The sequence below is a fragment of the Abrus precatorius genome, unplaced genomic scaffold (assembly GCF_003935025.1).
Source record: "Abrus precatorius isolate BTA unplaced genomic scaffold, Abrus_2018 Scaffold8, whole genome shotgun sequence".
NCBI classification, from domain to species: Eukaryota; Viridiplantae; Streptophyta; class Magnoliopsida; order Fabales; family Fabaceae; genus Abrus; species Abrus precatorius.
The window spans coordinates 31,794,142-31,817,250 of record NW_020874428.1 but is presented as its reverse complement, the minus strand read 5'-3'; the positions used below and the strand labels follow the sequence as shown (position 1 = coordinate 31,817,250).

General features: G+C 31.9%; 1 protein-coding gene across 2 annotated transcripts; it reads right to left on the bottom strand.

Moving 5' to 3' along the window:
- Positions 1-886: 886 nt before the first annotated feature.
- On the bottom strand, positions 887-8,623 carry LOC113845870 (auxin response factor 19-like). Of its 2 annotated transcripts, none has more exons than XM_027473530.1 (14): positions 8,382-8,623; positions 7,767-8,264; positions 6,570-6,682; positions 6,385-6,480; positions 6,227-6,283; positions 5,943-6,098; positions 5,765-5,849; positions 5,359-5,449; positions 5,105-5,269; positions 4,812-5,007; positions 4,339-4,477; positions 2,067-3,964; positions 1,691-1,881; positions 887-1,600 (listed from the first exon to the last, which is right to left on the bottom strand). In XM_027473530.1, exons 2-14 carry the CDS (start codon positions 7,807-7,809, stop codon positions 1,417-1,419), a joined length of 3,414 nt encoding a protein of 1,137 aa, XP_027329331.1. In that variant the 5' UTR covers positions 7,810-8,264; positions 8,382-8,623; the 3' UTR covers positions 887-1,416. The 2 variants fall into 2 exon arrangements, with proteins under 2 accessions (XP_027329331.1, XP_027329332.1); XM_027473531.1 differs by lacking the exon at positions 8,382-8,623 and having other exon boundaries at positions 1,417-1,600; positions 2,067-3,372; positions 3,523-3,964; positions 7,767-7,809.
- Positions 8,624-23,109: the final 14,486 nt, after the last annotated feature.

Here is a 23,109-nt window from a genome sequence, read left to right as displayed (position 1 = left end):
AATCACTCCCTCCGGTTTACTTTTCTTTGATATTTTAATTGTTTTATTTTGTTCATTTTTTATTGTCATTTTATAAAATCAATTAATATTTTTTCACAATTTTATTTAATAATTAATGTTCACTCAATAGAAGATAATAAATATAATAGATGGAGGATATAATACGAATGAAAGTATTAATATTTTGTGAAATTTAAAATAATTTTCTTAATTTGTGTAAGAAAACAAAACGTAGGGAGCGAAACGGAAGCAGCATTATGCTCCTAATCGAAATCCTAAACCAACCATAGGGTAGCATGCAGTGGCTTCAGCTATCATACCCAATTGCTTCAAAGTTGAAAACTTCTTTATTCAACCCAAATCCACGATAGTAACAGCCAAAGTCCGGTCATCATAGAATCGACAAATCGAATGTGATGATACAAATCCCGTCTTATTTTCTTCTCATTCAATTTTCAATTGAAAAGTATACGATCGAATATCTTGCATTTTTGTCTCATTAGATTCCTTTTAGGTTATAGCGTATTGGAAATAAATCGATCTATTTGACGGTCGTGCGTTTCCCGGGAAAACGGATTTTAACTAGAACTCAAATTTGAAACCTCTAGTTTCTGGTTGATACATCTTTTTTAAAGGCTTCCCCAAACTCTTCTACGGATCAATATGGCAAGATTTCAACTACCTAAACAGCAGCAAAGATCAATCATGGCCCATATTTGCAAAGGGGAGATAGGAAGGTTATCATTGGACTTTTTCGATATTTTCAAATTTACGACACACACCGGTCTTTTTCACAATGTTCTAATCCTTTACAAACACACGAATAATAATCATAATAATAATACAACTAAGATGAAGGTACTGCAGAATTCCATTGAAGGGCTTAAAAAGAAACTGAGCTTTTCATCCATAATTGCCATTGGAAAAAACGTAGGCACTTTACAAAGAGCTAGAATTGCATCATTCATAATAGTCTGTCATCACTTAAGACACCGCACTTCCCTATAACTTTAACCATCACAAGATTTACACGAGCGAAGCAAAATTTAATCTTTATATAAGAACTTTCATATTATACACTAGGCTGACCTATACTGCTGTACCTTGCAAAAAATGGAAAAAAAAATCCTAATCCAACCTCCACAAGAAAGGTGATTCCAAGGTAGGATATATAAACATTGATAGTAAAGGAATCTGGCCTTGGTGCATTTAAGGGTCTTCTAAACTTCTGACCAGTAAAAGTGGTGTGGTGAAAGAACTAGGATGCAATTATGTCCTATTCTACAATACCCATCAACTGCATCATTTGTAATGAATATGTCTCTTTTCCATTTGAGATATATAGAGGAGAAGCACCAACCAGAAGTTTTGTAAGGTCAAGTTGGTTCTCCATCCAAGTGTCAGTAGTTGACATCCTTACCTGTTAAATGAGGCTGCAGAGTTATCATCATACTGGCCCCTCCATGCATTGCCACTGTCACCGCTGCAAGCTTGATTGGGGATTGGAACAGTACCACCACCTAAATCCCCATCCAAACTCATCTGCTGCACTTCAGCAGATGACAATATTTTTATGCTCTGGACACACGTTACAAATTCACTGCAAAAAATAATAAGTTGGTGGTCAATAAAATCAACCAGAATCACACAAATTTTAGGCTTAAAAACTATTAAGGAATTAGCTACTCACTCCCAAGGGTCATCACCAACAAGAAGAATGTCATTTTCATGATCTACATATACTAATTTCCAGTCAGTCCTTTGAGGATCTTCTAGTTGCCCTTCAATCCCAAACATTCGAGCTAAATCATGCCGTAGTTCATCATAGCCCTTGTAACGAGTGACATCAATGCATCTTCCGACAGAGCCACGCTTTTGAACCTACAAAATTTTTAATTTTGTATAGCATTTGAATACACTATTTAATCTAACAATGAATTAAAACACAGGCAGGCAACACTAAATATAAATCCCAATAAAAGTTCAATTTACACCATCTTAAAATTTCAATGCATGCCCATTAATATAAACAACACAAGATTTGCAGCTGTCAAAGAATGACAAACCTTGGTATATGTTCGCATTCGCTGAGTTTGGTTAGCTCGCAAGCTGCTATTATTCAAAACACCAGTATCATTTATGCCAGCATCACTTGAGCAACCAGGCTTAAAAGGCATGTTTGGCACTCCAAACGACTGTGAGCTGATGTCAGCAGTTGACAGCTCAGTTTCAATGTCTCTTGGAGCACCACCATAGTTAGACAACAAATTTTGAAGATCTTTCGGAGAGTCATATCCCCTTAAAAGCATAGTATCAGGTGTTAGACCATCAAGATTAGAGTCAAATGGTAGACTGTTTCTAGGGTGTGATTGGACATCCCCTTCCATGCAGAAGTTGGAAAGTGGTAAGTTCTGCTGGACATTACCAGGATCAAGACAATAAGATGTTCCCGAAGAAGAAGCTTCCAGTTGATCAGTAATTGCCCCTTTATATTTCAACTGATCTGGTCCTTTTATATTGGGTAACTCATGTTTAATCTGGACATCAGGCTTACTCTGAAGCTCTTGTATCAGATTACTAGTGGGCTCAACTACCAAACTCCCCCCTAATGTGGCTGGTAGTTGCTGATTTCTTTTCAGGAGGTTTGGGGGAGATATCTGGCAGTTATTAGTAGATGGAGAGGTTGAGCATGATGGAGCATCTCCATCTGTAAGTGTAGAGGGAGCTCTAGTAATTGTAAGTGATTTTTGTGTGTTTTGGGGTTGGTTTACAGGAAGATGTTGTGATTGCATGAGAGTTGAAGAGGAGAAGTTGCTGTTGAGAAGCTTCTCTGCTGACAATGGGTGATTGCCAAACTGTTGAGGAATATGCTGAGATACAGGCAGGGGCGGCAATTGCTGGCTTTGTTGGTGGGTGTTTTGTTGCTGTAGAAGCTGAGACTGCAAAAGTGGGCTAGATGTGGAAAGATGTTGCTGTTGTTGCTGCTGCTGCAATGTCTGTAGCAACTGTAGGTGGTGTTGCTCCGAGGGGTTTTGCTGTAACATTTGAGTCACCGGTGGCAGTTGTGGTGCCCTTTGTGGCAGGTTTTGTTGCAATAACTGCAGTGGAGATTGTTGCAAGTGTGTCTGTTGTTGCTGCCTTTGTAAGAGACTAGCTTGCTGGTCTATCTGTTGCTGAAATTGTGAATCTTGTGGTAAGGATGTCAATGGGAATGTATTCTTGTTAGCCGACTGGATACTTTGCTGGGGTGGGATTCCTCCTGGGAGTGATTGTTGTTGCTGAAGCTGAGTATAGGCTCCTTGTGGTTGTACAAACTGATTTGAAATCTGGTTAGAAGCAACTACCCCATTATTCATGATGGTGGCATGTTGACTTGACTGTTGCTGTTTCTGAGGCTGCTGAGGCAGTTGATGCAGCAATGGCAGGTTTTGTGGTTCAGGCAGCTGTTGTTGCCTCTGCTGCTGGAGCTGGTTCATTGGTATTTGCAACAATGACTGTAGCTGCTGTTGTTGCTGGTGCTGCACCTGCTGTTGTTGCTGCTGTAACTGCTGCTGCTGCTGTTGTTGTTGCTGTTGCTGCTGCTGTAACTGTTGTTGCTGTTGCTGTTGTTGCAACTGTTGCTGCTGCTGAGGCCATGATACTGGGGACTGCTGCAATTGGTTGATTTGATTTGGTAAATTAGGTTTGTTAAATTGAAGATTTGGTGCAGAGAGGACAGGAGTTTGAAAGCTCAATAGCTTGGATGGGTCATCAGGGGTAAGGTTAGCATGAAGAGTATTAGATGGAAGCATGGATGGGAAACATCCTGATGGAGCAGCAGAGAGCTGATTGTTCTGCTGCATGCTCATCCACTGCACTAAACTCAAACCAGGAAAGAGTGAACTTGAGGCATCCTTCATGCCAAAGTCATCTCCAAGCCATGGCATAGCCCTCTTGAAAGCATTTTCTATATCTGACTCATCATCTGCAAAATCAATCACAAGGATCACGTCACCACTTATCATGTACAACAAACATACTAGGATAGGAATAAAAGTAAAATGCAAGGTCCTATGAGTGGTACTATTCAACAATAATATTACAAATGAGACTGTACAGAACCGTAAAATTATCAAGATAATTGGGAACTAATAACTAACACAGTTATTGCTAGCTGTTTAACAAGAAATGACCAGTAGAGTGATATTTTTGTTGAAGTAAAAAATAGATATTTGAACTATTTACAAGAAGAAAATAATTTAAGTTACTGCTAGTAGTGAGTGAATCAGAAAAATTGATGGAGACCTGTATGAAACCTTTAAATGAAAGCTGAACTAATTAAGGATGAAGTGTTGCTACCTGGCATTCCTGGTTGCCTGGGGAACTTGGGCCTAAAAAATGGAGGTGGACAAATGTAGAAAGGCGTCACAACTGGTTCAATTTCCCAAATTGAAACTCTGCTGGGGCGCTCGCCAGCTGTTGATTCATCCCATCCAACCTATCAATAGTTCAGAAGATGACTGTCTCAATAAGCCAATAGAGAGGTTCAGTATTACTAAAGTTAGGCACATACTATTACCATAAGGGACAGAAAAAGATGACCAAGCATATGTATGTATGGACCATAGGACCATAATGGATGTTGTAAGGTACTCAAAACTAAGATTACAACAAGAAAAAACATTTTGTTAAATAATAAAGCAGTCTACAGAAACTATTAGCCCCAGGAAAATATGTATACCAGTCATATCTACTTCTTCATATCTAGTTATCTGAATAATTCCATCTATGTCTTCATTAAAAAAAAAAAAAGACAAACGGTTTAGATATACCTGAAGATTGCGCCACTGAGAATTTTTCCATCGGACAGGATCCAAGTCACTGATCCCAGTGATTGTACCCATATATCTGCGTACTCCAGACTCCTCTGTTTCAAACATCATTCTAAATCTCATTCCAAGAGAAACTTGAGTGTACATGGCTTTGTTATACTTGGCCAATGGAATAACAAATTCAGAGGGGCTGGCCCTGTTAAATTGACCGTTCTCTGTAAGAGGCTGTCACAGATATTCAATGGATACCATGCCATTCCATGTCATGATAATACACACATGCCAAACAGTACCTTGGGTTGTAAAATATAGTAAATGGACTGTTATTTGCAGCAGCATGAGCTGCAGCAGCAAGAATGCCAATATGCATGCTGTCACTGGATATTACTGATGAAGAGAGTGCTGGCTGCTGTCGATTAGCACGCCTTATACCTAAAAGAAGTTGTTGTTTCTCATCTCTAAAATAACCAAAACAATGTTACTCAGCAAGGAGGGGTCAGAGTATTCTTGAAATTTCCCCATATAAAATATATATCTTAGGTCTTACCTGATAAAAAGAACAGAATCTCCAGCAAACAGTCTTTTTGTGCTGACAAATACACTCCAACCAGTAGTCAATAGATGCCTCTTTGGTTGTCCTGTTAGCATTTAAACTCTGTAATGCATCAATTACACAGCTTCTATATTCATCGTTTGGCTAAACAAATAATAAGATAATTCTGAAGATTAAGGATTTTTTTTATCACTTTCGAAATTATAGCCTCAGAAGTTTTTGTAATGTTTTAGTTCAGCCAAAAGGAGGTTGCAGTTGCAGCACAAAGAAGACAATATATCCCTTGCTGGTTTAGAAAGCACTAGATTTCACTGGTGCGTCAATAAAGTATAGACCATAGGCTCATCAAAATATTAAAGAAAGATATATATGAATGAAGAATATGTTAAAGTGACCATACCCCTATAGATATGTCTAAATGCCCATGTGTTGTCATGCAAATCTTTGGCGACAAGTTCCTGAGCAGGAGGTTGCATTGAATAATCCTATCAAAGTAATCAAACAAATTTATAGTCAGCTTGCAAACCTCTTGTGATTCTAGCGCATAGAATAAAAAAATGAAATTGTTATATGCGCACCAAAGGAGGGAATATTTTCTCAGCTGCTCTACGAGGCACAGAAAATCCACCATGAGTACTTGTGTCACTAGCTGTAAGAGTTTTGCAAAAGAATTCAGTAGGTTGACGGCTTTGTTTGAGACCCATGTCTGATGCCAGTATTGCTTCTTTTTCATACTGCAAAAGAGGAAAATAAAAACTTTGATGTAGTTTACATATTATTTGCTTGAGAGGACCTTAGAGAAAAGGTGGGAAATAAATCCCAGATACAGTAAACAAATTCAAAGATTGAACAGTTAACCTACTTTGTTTACAGGTTGAAGGGTCATCTGGGCATAGACTTCGTCAGTTTCAGGATCAGCCTGGTCAAAATACAGAATAGTATATATTTCCACATAAGAAAACTGTATTTGATTGTATCAAATTATTGAGAAATTAATAGTATATATTGTGGAACGTGTACATGCAGGGCAACATTGTGAAGCATGCAAATCAACTTGGATGGAAGGTTAGGATAGCTGGGTATGAAATCAGTCTCCTTTTGCATGGACGCTGCAACCTGAAAGTTAAAGTTAAAAGGAAATTAAAATCAGCAACCAATATACAGAAATATCAAGCTCACAGACTCTCATGGCATTTGAAACATACTTGCTCACTATGTCCTTGTGGGAAATAAACCACAAGACTTCCAACAGGAGGCAAAGAAACCAAGGGTCCAGCACAAGCATGCCATAGCTCTGAATTGATTGTCTTCCTTTCCCCTGTCAATAAAACAAGCATAATGTTACTCCTTTGAACAGAAATATAACTGTTAAAATATTTTTTTAAAGCTTTTTTTATTACTGTATGGATGAAAACAACGAAGAAGAAAGATGAAATTGTAGAATCCATGTCAGAGAAGAAGCTCCTTTGACTGAAGATGACTCAGATGAAAACATAAACATTGGCAACTTTATAGTAGCATAATAAAGTTCAGAAGGAGAAAATTTATGTCACTTGGTTACATCTATAATGCGTCCTCTCATGTAAGAGCCTTCTGGGTTTGAAACATGAATAATGTACAGACACATCAAAAACTAACTATTTTAGAAGCTTAAGTTGTTCAATGAAGACACGTGGATTATTTTATGTTACATCTCTAACAGTTTCTTCAAGCATGCTGTTGAAGAAGAGCAGCAGAGCTTCAAAAGGATATATAAAGAATACAGAAAGCAAAATATCTTTTATGGTCGATACTTCTCAGGGGCCAGAGTAGCTTAATCACATGTTTGCAATTACCAAAAGGCATTTTTAGTGCAAAAAGCACAGGAACAGATCTTGCATATTCCTCTTGTATTGATATTAGTAGACCCATTACTCGTAAAGAATATACTTGGAAAGTAATTAAATTCACGTGAAAACCCTTCCTTCTTAATTTTTTAGTGCATAGGAATCAGATTCTCACCGAAGACTATCACGCAAACATATTCACTATTTCCCTTCTCACAAGGAAATTCAGAAGCAACAACTAAACCTTTTTCACAACTTTCTATACTACCATTACATTCAATCACAAACCCAATTAAGTAAAAGATCATCAAGCCGCAGCAAGATAAAATACAGTTCTATTCATTTGCATATCTAAGAAAACCATTTAATGCTATTTTGCACACAAACATGTCAAATTCTCCTATTTATTCCATCTAAAATGCTATTAAATTAATTTAACAACACAAAAGCAGTATTTTCCTTGAAAACAATTATCCTTGGAATCACTGAGCAGGGTTATGTTTGATGAAAGAGGAAAACACAAGGAGAGAGAGAGAGAGAGAAATGATGAGGCAGCAAACCATGAGAAAAACCCACCTTCGCCTGAATTTGGCAAGTAGCCATTAGATGGAGCCTTCATTACTACCGATAAAAAATGATGAACCTCAAACAAATTCACCACATGGCCTTTTCCACCAAGAAGATTTGACCTTGTTTCAGGAGCCTTTCACAACAGGACAATCCTAACAGCACACCCCCCAGAAACGAACACAAAGTTGAAGAATACCGAACAGTGCCTACAATTAATTCTCCACTAATATTGGCTATTAGTATCAACAAAAAGCTGAACTTTTTCCCTCCAATGCAACAAATTGCTAACTCGAACCTCCACGCAACACAACTACTCCAAATTCAACAGCTAGAAGCTTAGGAACCGAGGATTCAAGCCACACAACACAAATGTCATGCCAGTGCCAAATCTCAAACAAAAAGAAGCAAATCCCACAAAAGGAACACGAATCAAAACCAAAACTTTCCGCTGATCAACAAATAATGGAAAGTAAGGGAAGCTGATGACATCCAAGAAGCCAAAATCTGTGCAGCAAAAACAGCTCTCTCAATATCAACACCATGACCAAAAAACGAAAGAAAAACAACACACCACAAAGCCCACTTTCAAAAAAAAAAAAAAAAACTCATGAAAAGAATCACCTTGCAGCCAGCATGACCATATTCACAAGCGTGGACACGGGAAAAGAGAGAAAAAGTAACCGAAATAGAAAAGAATGAAATGGGTAGGTACTGTTTTTTCTGGGGATTGAGGTGGCATAGCAAGGTGATGCAGCCAAGATCAAAGTAGAGAGAGAGAGAGAACAGAAGGCAAACAAAAGCAAGACAGCTTTATTTTTGTGTGGAAACTGAACAAGCCGACATGAAATATAGACCAAAGCAGCAGTCACAGACATGTATAGTTCAACAAGTAAACAGAAAACACATTTTATCATTGCTTAATTGCTATACATAGTTAGAGCATTACCTGTACGTTCAAGTAGTAGTATTTTTATTTAACACAAAATTGTTATTATTATTCATTGTGATTATAAAAGTTGGGCCCATATTCACTGCAGAGTTCAGATTCCATTAAAAAATCGCATTTTTGTGGTACCTTTTTCTTTTTAGCTAGCATAGTTCAAATAAATTGTATCTACCAAAGATTTGTGATGTGAGAATAAATATTTGAATCAAAATTAAGTTTTTTTTTATAGTGGGACGGTGAATTGTGTGAAGGGACTAAAGCCTATAGAAAAGTTGGCGTCCATGTGAGGAGGAGGATTACTTGGATTCAAGAACAATTAACCTTTTCTGTTAATAATGTTTAGAGATCTGGTACAACAACTTATATAGATTATTTAAGTTTTAATTCTTTTAATTATGGTCGGTGACGTGGCGCTCAACTTGATTTTGAACTGCGTGTAGATTATTTGGGTCATAAATCTTTTATTTGTTTTCATTATTTTATGGAATTTTTTAGTGTTGCTGTATTGCCTCTTTTTGAGATTCTTCCTGGATGCTTGGACCCACGAGACTATAAAAGCGATTCATGAAATATGATGTATGATGATTCTCTTGCCCCAAACTTTTCTAAACTTTGTTTATCATAATCATATTAAGCATTAACTTTCCTTTCTCAAGACTTCTTTACTACCCAAAATTTGTTATGTTTATTTAAATCGGTCAAGTTAATATTTTTAAATTAATTTAATGAAAATTTTAAAGTTTAGATTTAGTTTATTTATGATTTGTTTTTTTTTCTTTATCGTTTTTTCTTTCAATAAAATTGTATTTATTAATTTAATCTTGAATTGAAAATCAATGCTAAAAACTAAATAAAATATCATTTTTTATATTCCTAAAAATGACTCGATATTAGAAAAAATTAAAATAATGTTTAAACAAACAAATTAATGAATATTTAAGGAGATAAGATCGAGGAACTTAATTCATCTACGTTCTTATGGGAAATTATAAAACTAATCATGCATAATATATATTACTTTAATTGATGGAAGGCTTTGTTGTTTCTTCCAAGGATGTGCACTCATTGATATTTTGTAAAAAACAATATTATTTAACATAATTTTTTCACCTTTTCTTTTACATTAATGAGTGAGATAGAAATAGAGAAAATAATACTTGATATAAAGAAGTGAGATAGAATAATAAAACAACACGATAATTATCATGAAAGTTAATAACTTTTAATGATATGATAATTTATGATTAGACAAATATAAAAAGATACACTCTCAACATACAATTATTGTTTTTTATTATTATCATCTTACACTAAGAATATTAAAGTTAATACTATTGTTTTACAAAATTATAAATCAATATAGTGTTTAAAAGTTCACATTTTAAATTTCTGTTGTATTGAATTAAGTAAATACAATGCTTTGGGGGAGATATGAGGAGGCAGGGATGGAAATTTTTTAACAAAAATTTGAGACAAAATTTAAAATATAACCGATAAATTATTATTACCATTCCTGTGCTGAATCATTCCTCCCCCTTACCTAGCAATTTTTAAGTTCTACTCTACCTTTCTTTTTGTCTTAAAAATTTAAAATAATAAAAAAAAAAGAAGAAGCTTACTTCATGTCATTGATAATCAATATTTGATTATTGACCAAAGAAAAAGTATCCGCAAAAGAAAAGGAAAAGAGGATTATTATATGTAAGGCCACAGCAGCCACTAATCGCAAAAGCAGGAAATCTTCTTCACTTGTCAAAGGTCTAATTCCTGCTTGAGACATCATTGTACCTTAATTAATTTTAAACTTAACAACTGATCATTCTAAAAAACATAGGATGCCAAAAAGTTTTATTAAATTGTCTATTTTTCTTTGAATCCCTCTTGTAATTTAAATGTGAAATTTATTAAAATAATATAATTTTAATAATTTGATTGTCATTTAAATTGTGATTATATATGTATTGAAATTGCCAATGAACTTACAATCTTACATAGAAGGATTTTAAAACACGATATCTTAAAACTGATTGTTGAAAAAAAATCAACCGACAAAAGTTAATTGTCATTAGTCTTTTAAGTATGACACGACGCTATAAATGAATTTACATCACCAGTATTTATAAGTATTAGTACTTAATTTCCGCACTTGGCTAAGTTGATTAATATCGTAAGCTTAAATATAAAAATTGAATATCACAGAATTTCATGCAATTGTTTTAATATATTATTTCTCCTAATTAAGATTGGTTGAACTAAAATAAGATCCCACATAATATGGATTTAAACCCCACACATTTTTTTATAGGATTAAATATTTTGAGTTTGGAGACTTTTCCTATTCAAATTTGAGACACTATTTCTTCTTTCAGAATCTTTCTAAACTCTTATTTGAAATAAACACCTCGAATAAATTTTCATCATTTTGGTCACGAACTTAATCCTCCGTTTCAATAATTAAAATATGAATGAACATTATTGTTTGAAAAATTTATTGGATTTTTTTTGTTTACGTCGTTCTTAAAATTTCACGTAGTTTGCATTTTAACGTTATCATTATTAATAATATTTTGTGTGTTTACAATTATTTTTCTCTCAGACAAAAAAAAGAAAACTACTTTCATTTTTTTACTGATCTTACAGCTTGTATTCGTAAAGTTGGAGCATTTTTTAAAACGAAATTTAACTTTAAAGGTTGATAAACGATTTTGGATAATCTACGTAATTGTGAAAATAAACATTGCAATGATTCATAAATGATGGAAATATAATTGCAACAGTGGTCAAGATTCAAAACAAAAATCAAATACAAAGTGTTTTGTATAAATCTGTAATTAAAGCTTCCACGCTGTGATAGCTATTCAATGTGGTAAAACAGTCCTGACCAATGCAGAGCCTAGATATAGTTGTCCAACCAGCCAGCTTATATATTTGCATAAGTATTATTTTTTAATGACTGATACTTTTTTGGGCTGTGTCAAACGTGAAAAATGACAAAATAAATTTAAAATTTTGAAGATTAAATCAAAGATTAATATAAATATCAATAATTATTGCGAAGGAGTAACGTAATATTTTAAACAATAAAAATAAAAATAAAAATAATGAATGTCCACAACTTAAAATAATAAAAGGAAGCATTAACTTAATTATTAATTGTATAATAATAACTAAAATAATACGAAAAAAAGAAAAGAAAAGTATGATAAGAAAGACGTGAAGAGAGTGCAGCTTTTGTCTGCATAACTCACTCCAACTCCAACTGCTCTGTAATGTAAACTCTCACAGCTTATCCATCCTATCACTCTGCACCCAATCCCTTCTCACTTGTACGGACACCACCTTTCTTTATATCTTTTAACTTTTTTATTTCTTTTTTTTATAATTTAAAATTAATTATGATAAAATATTTCGAAAAACTACTCTGTAATTTGGTTATAGTAAATTTGAAACTTTTCATCATTTAATTTTTAAGATTAAATTGCTTTTAATAAGTTAATCTTGATACAGTAAATATTTTATACAGTTATAATCGTTAATAATTTCAATTATTCAATATATATATATATACTAAAAAATATAATAAAAAATAAAAAAGAATAAACCAGATCTAACCTCACAATAACTTGTAGATTATTTGTTTATCATTTTTTTCTGTGTATAATTTTTTTTCTTTTAAATTGATGTTTATATTATGCATTTTAGTTTTATTTTATAAATTATATAATTCATGTTTTTTATAATGACACTTGTCTTGTATTTTTTTTATATAAAATTAAATCATTATTCTCTGTCTTTAAATGCATTTTAATCAAATGACATTTCTTTTATTTACATAATAAATACTTTATTTCTAAAATCAATATACAATATAATAAGATATTTATAAACTATTAGTAAAATAATATGTTAATGGGTAAAGCAATATTTAAGATGTAAAAAGATAAAATGTTTATATTTTTTATTTGATTTATATTATTATTATCAGTCAAATATATTATTACATTTCTTTTCTATTTTGCATAAAATTCTATACTATTAATAAATAAAAGAAAATTGTTTTTTGTGCTTTATTTTTCCTCATGCGTGAGAATTAACTATTATTTAACATTTATTTTATATTTTAACAATTTTCAAATTATTATTTATTTTCATACTTTTTCCTTTAAAAATTAAATATTTATTTTCAATTTTTTTCTTTTTTTTTTCAAATCTCAATTTTTTACACTCTCAAACGAATCATCTCGAATCGTTTTTTTAAATTTATTTTATTCAAGCAAAGTTACTTTTTTTAACCTATTTGCTAAATTTAATTATACTTGTTTGTATAATACACACGATTATTGCTTATAACAAATAAGCCATCTGAATTGATTAACTCCATCTTAGTCCAATATATAACATTTTAAATTTCTAGAAGTCAAATTTCTTCTATATATCACAAACTCGTCCTCAGTTTAATTTCAAATCTGATTATAAACGACAAGCAAAGAATCCGATTCCACTTCATAGTAGATTTAACACTATCTCGTTTGGGGCCGAATTCAGATTAGATTCAAACATGACTGGTAGAATGACAATAGGTAAGAATCTGGTCTATCCTAGAGCACCCAAAAGACAAGATAACAAGAACATAATATCAGTACAAAGAAGAGAAAAAGGAGGATCAAAGGAAAAGGTGGGCAAATCTTAAATATGATCTTAAAATTTTCAAGATAGACTCATCCAAATTCATGAACTTATGATTTATATTTTAACCAATGAATAAGCATATATATGCAGCATAATATATCCAATTAATACCTCATCCCTTTTCATTTTTGGGTATTATCTTGTTTTATTGTTTAATATAACCTCTTTGAAAGTTGTCTTATTTTTCTTTTATCACAAGATGAGAAATATATTCTTACTATAGCAAACCTCAAAGTTTAGTTTTCGTAAAGAATGATATATCCGAGGTAACATCGATCGATCTACTATGTTAGGTGATTTACGTAATTGAAAATAAGATGAGGGGAAGTGCATGTACTTAGCCACGTATTCCCTTGCGTTAGCTGCAAGATTAATATGACAAAAATAGATGAGACGGCCAAGTTTTCTTCATAGAGATACCAACTTACTAAAGGATGGATAATAGGAGTTCCCTACATAGACACCATATCCACCAAACCTCCTCATATAATAGGTATATTTAATTAATTAATTAAATGTATTGTCGTCTTTATATGCACATTTAGAATTACAAGTATAAATTACCACTTAAATTTGATTTCTCAGGATCAACAGACATTTCTCTAAAAAATTACTAGTTTCCAGTCTTATACACCGTTATACGTTCATTTTTCTTTTTAATACTTCCAAGGTTTTTCTATGTACAAGTAAATAAATAAATATTATTTGCCAAAGCTGCAAATGAAGACGCTAAGGATAGTTTCCCAACATATAAAAACTGAAAAAGTTAGAAAAACAACCAAAAAAAAAAAATCACATATTAACCGTTAATCTTTTAGTATAAATATTATAATTTTACAGTAATAATATGATGTATATCATATTAACAAATGATTATGTTGATATAATAAAAGTAATATATATTATAAGTATAACACATTGAAAATGTAATTTCTAATATTTAAGCTAATAGTATTTTTTATTAAATAAAATACATACTAATAGGAGTAAATCAAATCACTAACCATTACTATATACAATTTCCTTTTATATATATAAAACGTTAAACTTTATTTTTAAATCTACCATTACTAAAATCACCCCGCACGAACGCTATAGCATCAACAACGTTTGTAATTTATGACGAAGTACAAGATCCTTCATGACATGTGCATATTGCGCTTATATAGCTATAAATGTAACACTTAGCCATGTAAGTTAAACCCTTCCATCAAGCTTTTCAGGATTTAGGAAATGGAAGCAAACGGAATGATTCTATTCTTTCCAAATTGCGTTGCCTCTGCCACTCGACACGCCAATGGAATGATCCAAATGCATGTTAGGTGTATATGAACATGGGTGTGCCCATAGTGCCCCGCAGAAGTCATCGGTGACGGCAAAGTAAATAAAAAGTGCGTCTGTGTTCAATATTGTGTCTTCAAAATTCAACTAATTAATTAAAGGCATGTCTTTCAACAAGCTAATAGCTGGGTCATAGTTCTCCCCAAAAATAATTAACAAAGCTTGATCACATAAACAAGTGTTTCTATAGTAATACCAATGAAAAAAATTATTTGCATGAGATGTTAGTATTTCTATAGACAATGACATGACATGCATATATCTTTGATGGATCCACTCACTAAACCACCGTTAAACACGAGTCTCTTGTTGTCCCCACGCAGTACAGCGCTGAATTTAGAATCAGCTAAGAGAGAGAGAGTGAGAGAGAGAGCCTTCTGGTGGGGGTATTGGTCTTTATGGTTTTTTTACTCTTTTTCAATTAATTGATTAGGGTGTAGGGTGACTACACGCGATGATGCTTTTCTTGTTGCCCTTGACATGCACCAGGTTGAAATGTTAGTCACGAATTCATATTTGCTTGAAACAATTAATGTAATTCAATTGGTATGATTCTAGAATAAAAAGAAAAACAAATGATTGAAAAGAGAAGTTCATCTACCTTGTTCAGTAATATTTTAGTAATGAAAAGGAAACCATTTGAGAGTCTAAGGTTTTCGTAAATCCTATTGTTTCATATTTCTCTATTTTTAAATAAAAAAACAGAAAAAAGATTTAGAATGAGAAAATTAAAAAAAGAGAAATGAACGAGTAAAGGGAAACTGAGAAAAACAGAAAAAAGATTTAGAGACTAATAATGATTAATAATTTATTTAAAAACAATTTATTTATATAGAGAAACTAATACAATGTTGTTTAATTCATAACTCCATTTTCATTTAATAAAAAATATAATCAGCATGAACTACATTAAAAAAATTATAAACACGAATTTAAGGCAAAAACTATAAATAATGGTGTTAAAGTAAATACATGTATTTTAATGTTTTTTATACAAGATGCATTTAAAATTAATTAAAACTATGTTAAATCATATTTTAATATACAAATTATAACATAAAATTAAAATAAATTTAGGTTGGGATGGATTTAACGTTAGTTCTAACAAATAATTTAAATAATAAGGACGAATAATGTGTCCTCTTTCAGTTTGATCTCCCTTTTCTATACCATTTGCATTTCCTTTTCCATATGAAATAGAGCCTTGGCTAATTAATCAGCGAAAGGAATCTTGGAAATGGGACTGGGATGACATGTGTGTAGAATTGAAATACTTTTCACATATAAGTAGAAGGAAAAAAATAACAGAGAAGAAGTGAGAGTTGAAGTTTTGGATGGAGGCAGTGGGGTCCCCATTCAGGTGATTCAACGATATCTTCAAGGGGCAAGTCGAAGTGGTATGGTATTATCCACTTAGGAAAGAGTAACCCTAATATTTTTCTGGCATGGGTCCAATTTCAGTAAGCACTTTAATGGCACCATTAGAAAGGTGGGGTTCAATCAATCAATTCCCTTTCCTACATCCAACAACTTGAAGATAAAGACTAGATTTGGACCGGGATAAATCTCGCACAAATAAATTCATTTGGATGTGTATTTGTGTGAAAGCCATAAGGTTTTGCAATGTGACATGCTACCTGTCCATTATAAATCATCTTTTTATGTAACGACAACCCCAGTCCAATTGCTTCTATCTATTAAACCATTGTGTACAAGAATTTATAAAGGAAATACACACAACAAACATTTATTAAGAAAGCTACAATAGCAAAATAATGTTAGCTACATATGTGCACAGAAACTGCATTCTCGTGAAGTTCTTTTCAATTTTCCTCCTTCCTTTTTAGGGCATAAATCTATATATATTAGTTACTCGTTCTTTAAGCTAAATCTATTATTTTCATTTCTAGTTTCAAACTTCTCACTCTATATTCCTATGGATTTCTTTTCCTAACACATTTATCTTAATTATCTCATTTAGATTCTTAAATCTTCAAAGGTATATATTTATTCAAAAAAGATCAAATTATCCTTGTGTTTTTCATAATTTTTAACCATTGTCGCGGTCAATGCCACTGGCATTTATGTTGTGAAGGGACCAAGAAAGAAGGGGGAAGACTTAACCTCTGTTGCAATAACGATAAGTAATTACGTATTCTGTCATCTTGTGCAGCAGAACATAACAAATGAGCCTGTTTCGTCTAGGACTGAAGGGCCAAGGTCTCTAGCAAAGCTGAGAATAAGTGGTCCTAATGCTGCAGTGGCTTAGGGTACCTATATCTATAAGATGTTTACACGAGACATTTTAGTGTCGTATTTGAATATTTCAAAATTAAAAGAAATAACTTTTATTATTTCCGTTTTATCGTCAACAAAACATATTTTGTGAAAATATTTGGACGCTTAAGTTAATAATTGCATTAGGGAGAGCAATAAAGGTAAAAAGGATGACTAAGTGTGTGTTTTTTTAATATTTTAAAAGTGTACAAATATAAATTTATGTTATAAGTAGTAGTATTGAAACAAAATGTAAATATAGGACCAATTAAACGTGGAACAAAAGAGACATTAGGTATGCATTTATAATATGGAGTGGATGATCTGAGAGCAACCCCAATCTTGGTCCTGTGGAGTTGTGCATTGACGGTGTAAATATGACGGGTAAACGGGTTAGGTTGATGGGTCGGAGATCCTAGATCACAACATAGCCTAACAATGCCAATTTTGACAACCAATATTATCTTTTACAAAATGCATAAATAATAGTAACATAGTCATGTGTAAGCCCCCAAAATTGTACAGTGAACTTGGAATACAAATTCAGTTATGGAGCCCTTACAAGCTAGCAAGAAGCCAGATTCACGGCACGAACAACTGTTGGAGGGAACCTTCCGTTCTAAGTGTACTCTAATGAATTAATAAATATAAACACATAAATCCTTAGAAGGCCGTAATATGCCCTCTCTTTTTGTCCCCTCCAGTTGACACACCCCACACTTCTTTTGTTTAAAATTCTCAAAACCACATACTCAATGCACAACATTTTTCATCTAAAATAATTAAAGATTAAAATAAAATTATATAAGGGCTCGCAAATTGATTATTTGTTAAAACCGACACTAGGCTATAGAAGAAGAATAATGCAGTTGTTTTGCTTTCTTTAACTCCACTCTCAAGTTAACCAATGTCATGTTATTATTGACCTTCACGTGGATTTATGATGATTGCTGTGTCTTTATTTTTAATGTTATCATCTCCATTTCTATGGACTACTTATAAATTATTGCTTGCCTTCCCTGATGTCTTGTTGCAGGACAATATTAGTTTACCACTTCTTATTTTAATTAGCATGTTTTCCATTACACTGAACATATTATATCTTTTTACTATGTAATATAAATACTCAACAATAAACATGTTGGCTTGTTTGGGGATGCTTTAATAGATTGTCTTTGAGCTTGAACTTTAATTTATAATGGTACAGTGATATCTATGGTGGCTGCTTATAGTGCCAGTGATTTCACACTGGTTTACAAAAGTAATCAGATGGGTAAATTGGTAATGATCAGATTGTGATTGCAAATAAATATGCAGAATAAACAAACAAATATTGAAATAACAATATAATGCAATTGTAAAAATTTGTCATACTCAAAGTTACATTATTCTGGTTACATTGCTATAGCTGCCAGAACTACAGTAATGCGAATAAAGTTACTGTCACAAATTAACCTCCCGAAATAAATCCCAACCACAAGTAATAATTATGTAACCGTCTTTTGCAGAACTTCTCTCTTTAAAGGAGCATTGGTCCCCACTACACTAGTAGTGAAGCTGAAATAATGTACAAGTTACTGCTAGTGCTGGGATTTACCAAGGTGTTCAGAAGCTAATTTCAAGTCAAAAAATCATCAATAATTTACTGATTATAGGCGGCTACAATAAAACTATTACACTATGTTTTTGCTAACTGCTAATATATCATTTCAAATATGACATGATATGAGGACTCGCATTCACCCGAAGATATTTCAGAGAGCTTGAATATTCAATTCAAAAGCAAATATGTATAAACAAATTATTTCTAGTATAACTTGTCTTATTGAGGTTTGAGTAAAGAAATGCATGGTTATCCAAGTTATACATATCCGAACACAAATCAACGAATAAATCGATTTGTTTTCAGTTCCACCGCATAAAAATAGCTAGAGGTTTAATTGTATAAGCGTCCAGCTAGTTGCTAACAAGGGTCTTAAAGATACCGACTAAATAATTAATAAAATAAATTAAATTAAAAATTATGGGAAAATACGTTTAAAATCATAAAAAAGTGTAGTCCTACGTTTTTTTTTTAATAAAAAGTTAATGATTTTAGAACATCGACCAGCGTTTTTTTATTATATTAATTCATTATAGCAGGAAAAAAGATTAAAAAAATGTATTAATATATAATTTTTTTATTAATCTCAAATATGATTTATGCAATTAATTGAACTCATCTACAAGATAAGGTTTGATCTTTTGTCATTGTATTATATTCAATTCCATACTCTTGGTTTTTACTAATACTGCGATGAAGAATTTTTTGGATTGCATGAACAGTATTTCATTGGTTTCATCTCTTTATTTACACACAGAGAAAGAGATTAAATTTTTTACTGAATTGGAATTAAAAAACAATGAGAGATTAAGAGTCAATATACCTAGGATTGTACGTGATTTTTCGTTGTTTAATGTATGATGTTGACTAGTTTGATCTTTCTGGTTGCATGTGGATTTTGGTGGAGTGTGTGGCATCAAACTTCAATAATAACATCATCATGTGTACTCCCCACATCGTTGTTTTTAAGGCCACATTCCCTATCCATTATTGCTTCACGTTCAACTGTTGTATAAAGTTTTTAGTATTAAAAAACAAGTGGTCAGGAAACAAGTGATAATGAAATATGCTTATTCATCTACACTACTCCCCAATGTATTAGCATTCCCATTGACAGTGATAACACCTCAAGAGTCATTTATAACACTTTCTTTTGGGTATGAGGTCGTTGTTCTGCTTTTGTATCCCTTTCGGGTCAATTCTTTCCTGCCATTATAATGTCTATAACATTTTTTTTTGTATAGATAATGTCTATAACATTTAATACTGTTAATTAGCATTCGTGTCTCTTTGTTAATGATGTTTGTTTATATTCTTGCTACTTCCAATGAAAAACAACCTAAATCATTAGCAATTATGAGAAACATCATGAATGAACATTAGTTATGCTGGAATCTTTATTGAGGGACAAACTACTGAAACATAAGGGTATGTTATGCCCACAAGTGTAGAGGATTATTACATCATAGTCTGTTTTATATAGATTATAATAGATGCTAAACTAGTATGATTGTAATATCTAATATCAAATTCTAATTGGTCATTTAAGTGAAAATGAATGATCAATATCTAACATCAGAAGAACTCTGTAGATCAGCAAGGTAACCTACTGTTTTAACATTATCGAGACTAACAAAACTTTAATAATTTCAAGGTTTTATTTTTAAAAAAAATTTAAGTGGGGGAAAAATGGTGGTTGGTCTTGCTACTTTTGGTGATGTCTCAGTGTCTCTACCTCCAAGAAAAAAAAAAAACAAGAGTTAGATATGAGAAGGCAAAGTCTCCATCTAAAAGAAAAAAGTGGGATGGAGGGTAGGGATCTTCCTCTAGGACAAGAAGTGGGGCCTTGATGGGCCTTATATTCGGTCTGAAAATAGGCCCACTTTAGAACACGAGTGAGATGATAAATTCACCAGACATGAAGATATCCTATGGATACCTCATTACTGTTTTTATGGTAATTTCCTTTTAACGCCGAACATTGAGTCGCCCATTAGTTATTAATTTATAGTTTATACGTTACAGAGAAAACATAATAAAAAATCCACGAATTTTTATTATTTTAACCGGAATTAATATACAGGAATTGCATAGTTATTCTGTTTTCGATGGATTCTTCTGATGGAGACCTAAGCTCTTTTTTTTTTTTGGGTTATTTTATAAGATTTTTTTTGTTAATGAATTTCATTTCAATCACATCTGCCATATGAAAAATTTAAATCATCTAGTCATGTATATATTGTTACATTAAAAAGTAATATAATTAGTTAAGAGTATTTATTATTACGAAAATATATGGTTTTTTTTTTTTGCTAGACAAAATATATGGTTTTTTTCATACCCAAGGTGTGAAATGAGTATGGAAAATTCAGATGAAAATGAAAGAAAAAAGGAAGAAAATAATGTAAACAGAAAACTCAGTTATTATTACTAATAAGCAATGTAGGACCTATGCATCTTTGCATTGCCTCAAGTGAAAATTGATTCTACATTCATATTTAAATTTACAGTAAAAACATTACAGTATCAAATGTTATTACTATTTGCAAGTTTGATTAATTTACGTGGTATTGATTTTGGCCTTGCATATACACTATCATATTTAAATCTACAGTATCAAGTGTTATTACTATTTTCCTAGTTTGATTAATTTATGTGGTTTTGATTTTGGCCCTGCATATACTATCAATTAATAGACATATAGCATACTAGTCTGATCACTTGTCTCTTCCCATGTTTTTTTCAGCTTCTAGTTCATTCATTCTCTTTCTCTCTTCCTCTCCCTCCTTTTTCTAACATCATTTTGTTCTTATCAGAAAGCTCTGGGCTAGAATTCCAAAAGATGTCTCAATACAAAACATCTATTTCTCCTAACAAGCTTATAGCTCTGTAGTTTTACCTCAAATGTTCTAGATGTTGATGCTAGTAGTTAGACTTGTCAAGATATATTTTCGCCTCTCAGACTCATGCTTGTATCTTGCATGTAGAATGGAACACATGTATCTGTGTGACATAATACATGATGATTAGTCATAACGAGGTGTTTGTGATAAGCAAGTTACAGTCCTAGTAAGATGAGTTTAACTTGTAACATTATATTATAATTCTGCTTGATAAAACTTTTTGAAAGAGCATATTTAGTATTTGAACGAGGATTATTCTCACATCTAAAAACTGCTAGAATACCTCAAATAAAATTTGCTTGATGATTACATAGATGGACGTTAAATAGGAAATCTAGCTCTTAGGCATAAACAAACACATTTTAAAATGGCTCCTGGACCAAAGCAGTCATTGTCTTCAAATTTTGAGGAGTAAGGGAATGATTTTCATCTAGGATAAAGTATAAGTGGGTAATTATTTAAATAGTTAAATTTACTTATAGATTTGTAATTCACTATTTACTTATTTACATACTTCATCAATATTTAGATTTTTTTTTATTGAGTTATTAATCAATAACGTTATCTTTTAAAATACCCTTGTTTGGGTACCGTACAACAGATAATCAAATCAAAAGGATCATATAGATGGAAGATTAAAGCTATTAAAATTGGTTAGTAAGATTTTGAATAATTTACATGAAATTTAAATTCTAACCACATTGTCGCTATTGTAAAAATAAATAAATAAAAGATGGAAAAACACACTACTTGTAATTAAAAAATTATGCCCAAAGTTGATTTTGTGAGTCATCTAATTTTTTATCAACGAAAGTTATACTTATAGCGAGAGAGATTATGTGAATCATTAAATAAGAACGAGAGCAAAATAATATTATTATTTTATAATAATTTCTAACAATATTTTTTTATCTCTCTATCATTTTTATCCATCTTATTTCATGTTTCTCTATTTTCTCTCCTTATCTCACTTCTTGATGTAAATGTTATTTCAAACAAAATATATAAAAATATCATTAGTCAATAAAAAAAGTAGCCCAAAAATAAATAAGTATGATGAGATATTGTGAGAAGTAGGTGTATAATTTCATCCAAAGTATTCTTGTTAAATGTTACATCAAGTAAAAGCAATGAATACATGTCTCTTTTTATTACATTTATTTTTTTAAAAAAAATTGCTTAAATAATTTATCTTTCTTTTCAATAATCTCTCAATTGTTGCTTTTTTTAAGAGGTGCTATTTTTTAATTAATATAGAAAATGAAAACAAAAACAAAAAACAACTAGTTAGGTAATTTAATTAATTCCCAAACATGAGATGAGATCATGAGATCAAACTTGAAGTGTGTTTCCAAACTAGAAAAGGCAACGTTTTATTCTTTTCTTCCCCCTCATAAATCATACACAGGTATATACTTTTCATGAGAAACAATTTCGTTTGAATTAAAAATATTCATTACATGATTAAACTCACTCTCTTGACAAAGTTTTTTTGATATATATACAAAACTTAAATTTGATATATATATTGTTAAAGTGCTCGTATCTGTAATCCTGCATAAAAATCAGACATATTTCAGTTAAACCAAT

What these genes read in the sequence shown, in the direction of transcription:
- LOC113845870 (XM_027473530.1), bottom strand. Translation starts at nt 7,809, where the DNA reads ATGAAGGCTCCATCTAATGGCTACTTGCCAAATTCAGGCGAAG. An exon ending in CCCTTCAACCTGTAAACAAA is followed by an intron (nt 6,099 to 6,226) that starts GTAGGTTAACTG and finishes CCTCTTTTGCAG; the next exon opens with TATGAAAAAGAAGCAATACT. An exon ending in ATTTAGACATATCTATAGGG is followed by an intron (nt 5,450 to 5,764) that starts GTATGGTCACTT and finishes AAATGCTAACAG; the next exon opens with GACAACCAAAGAGGCATCTA.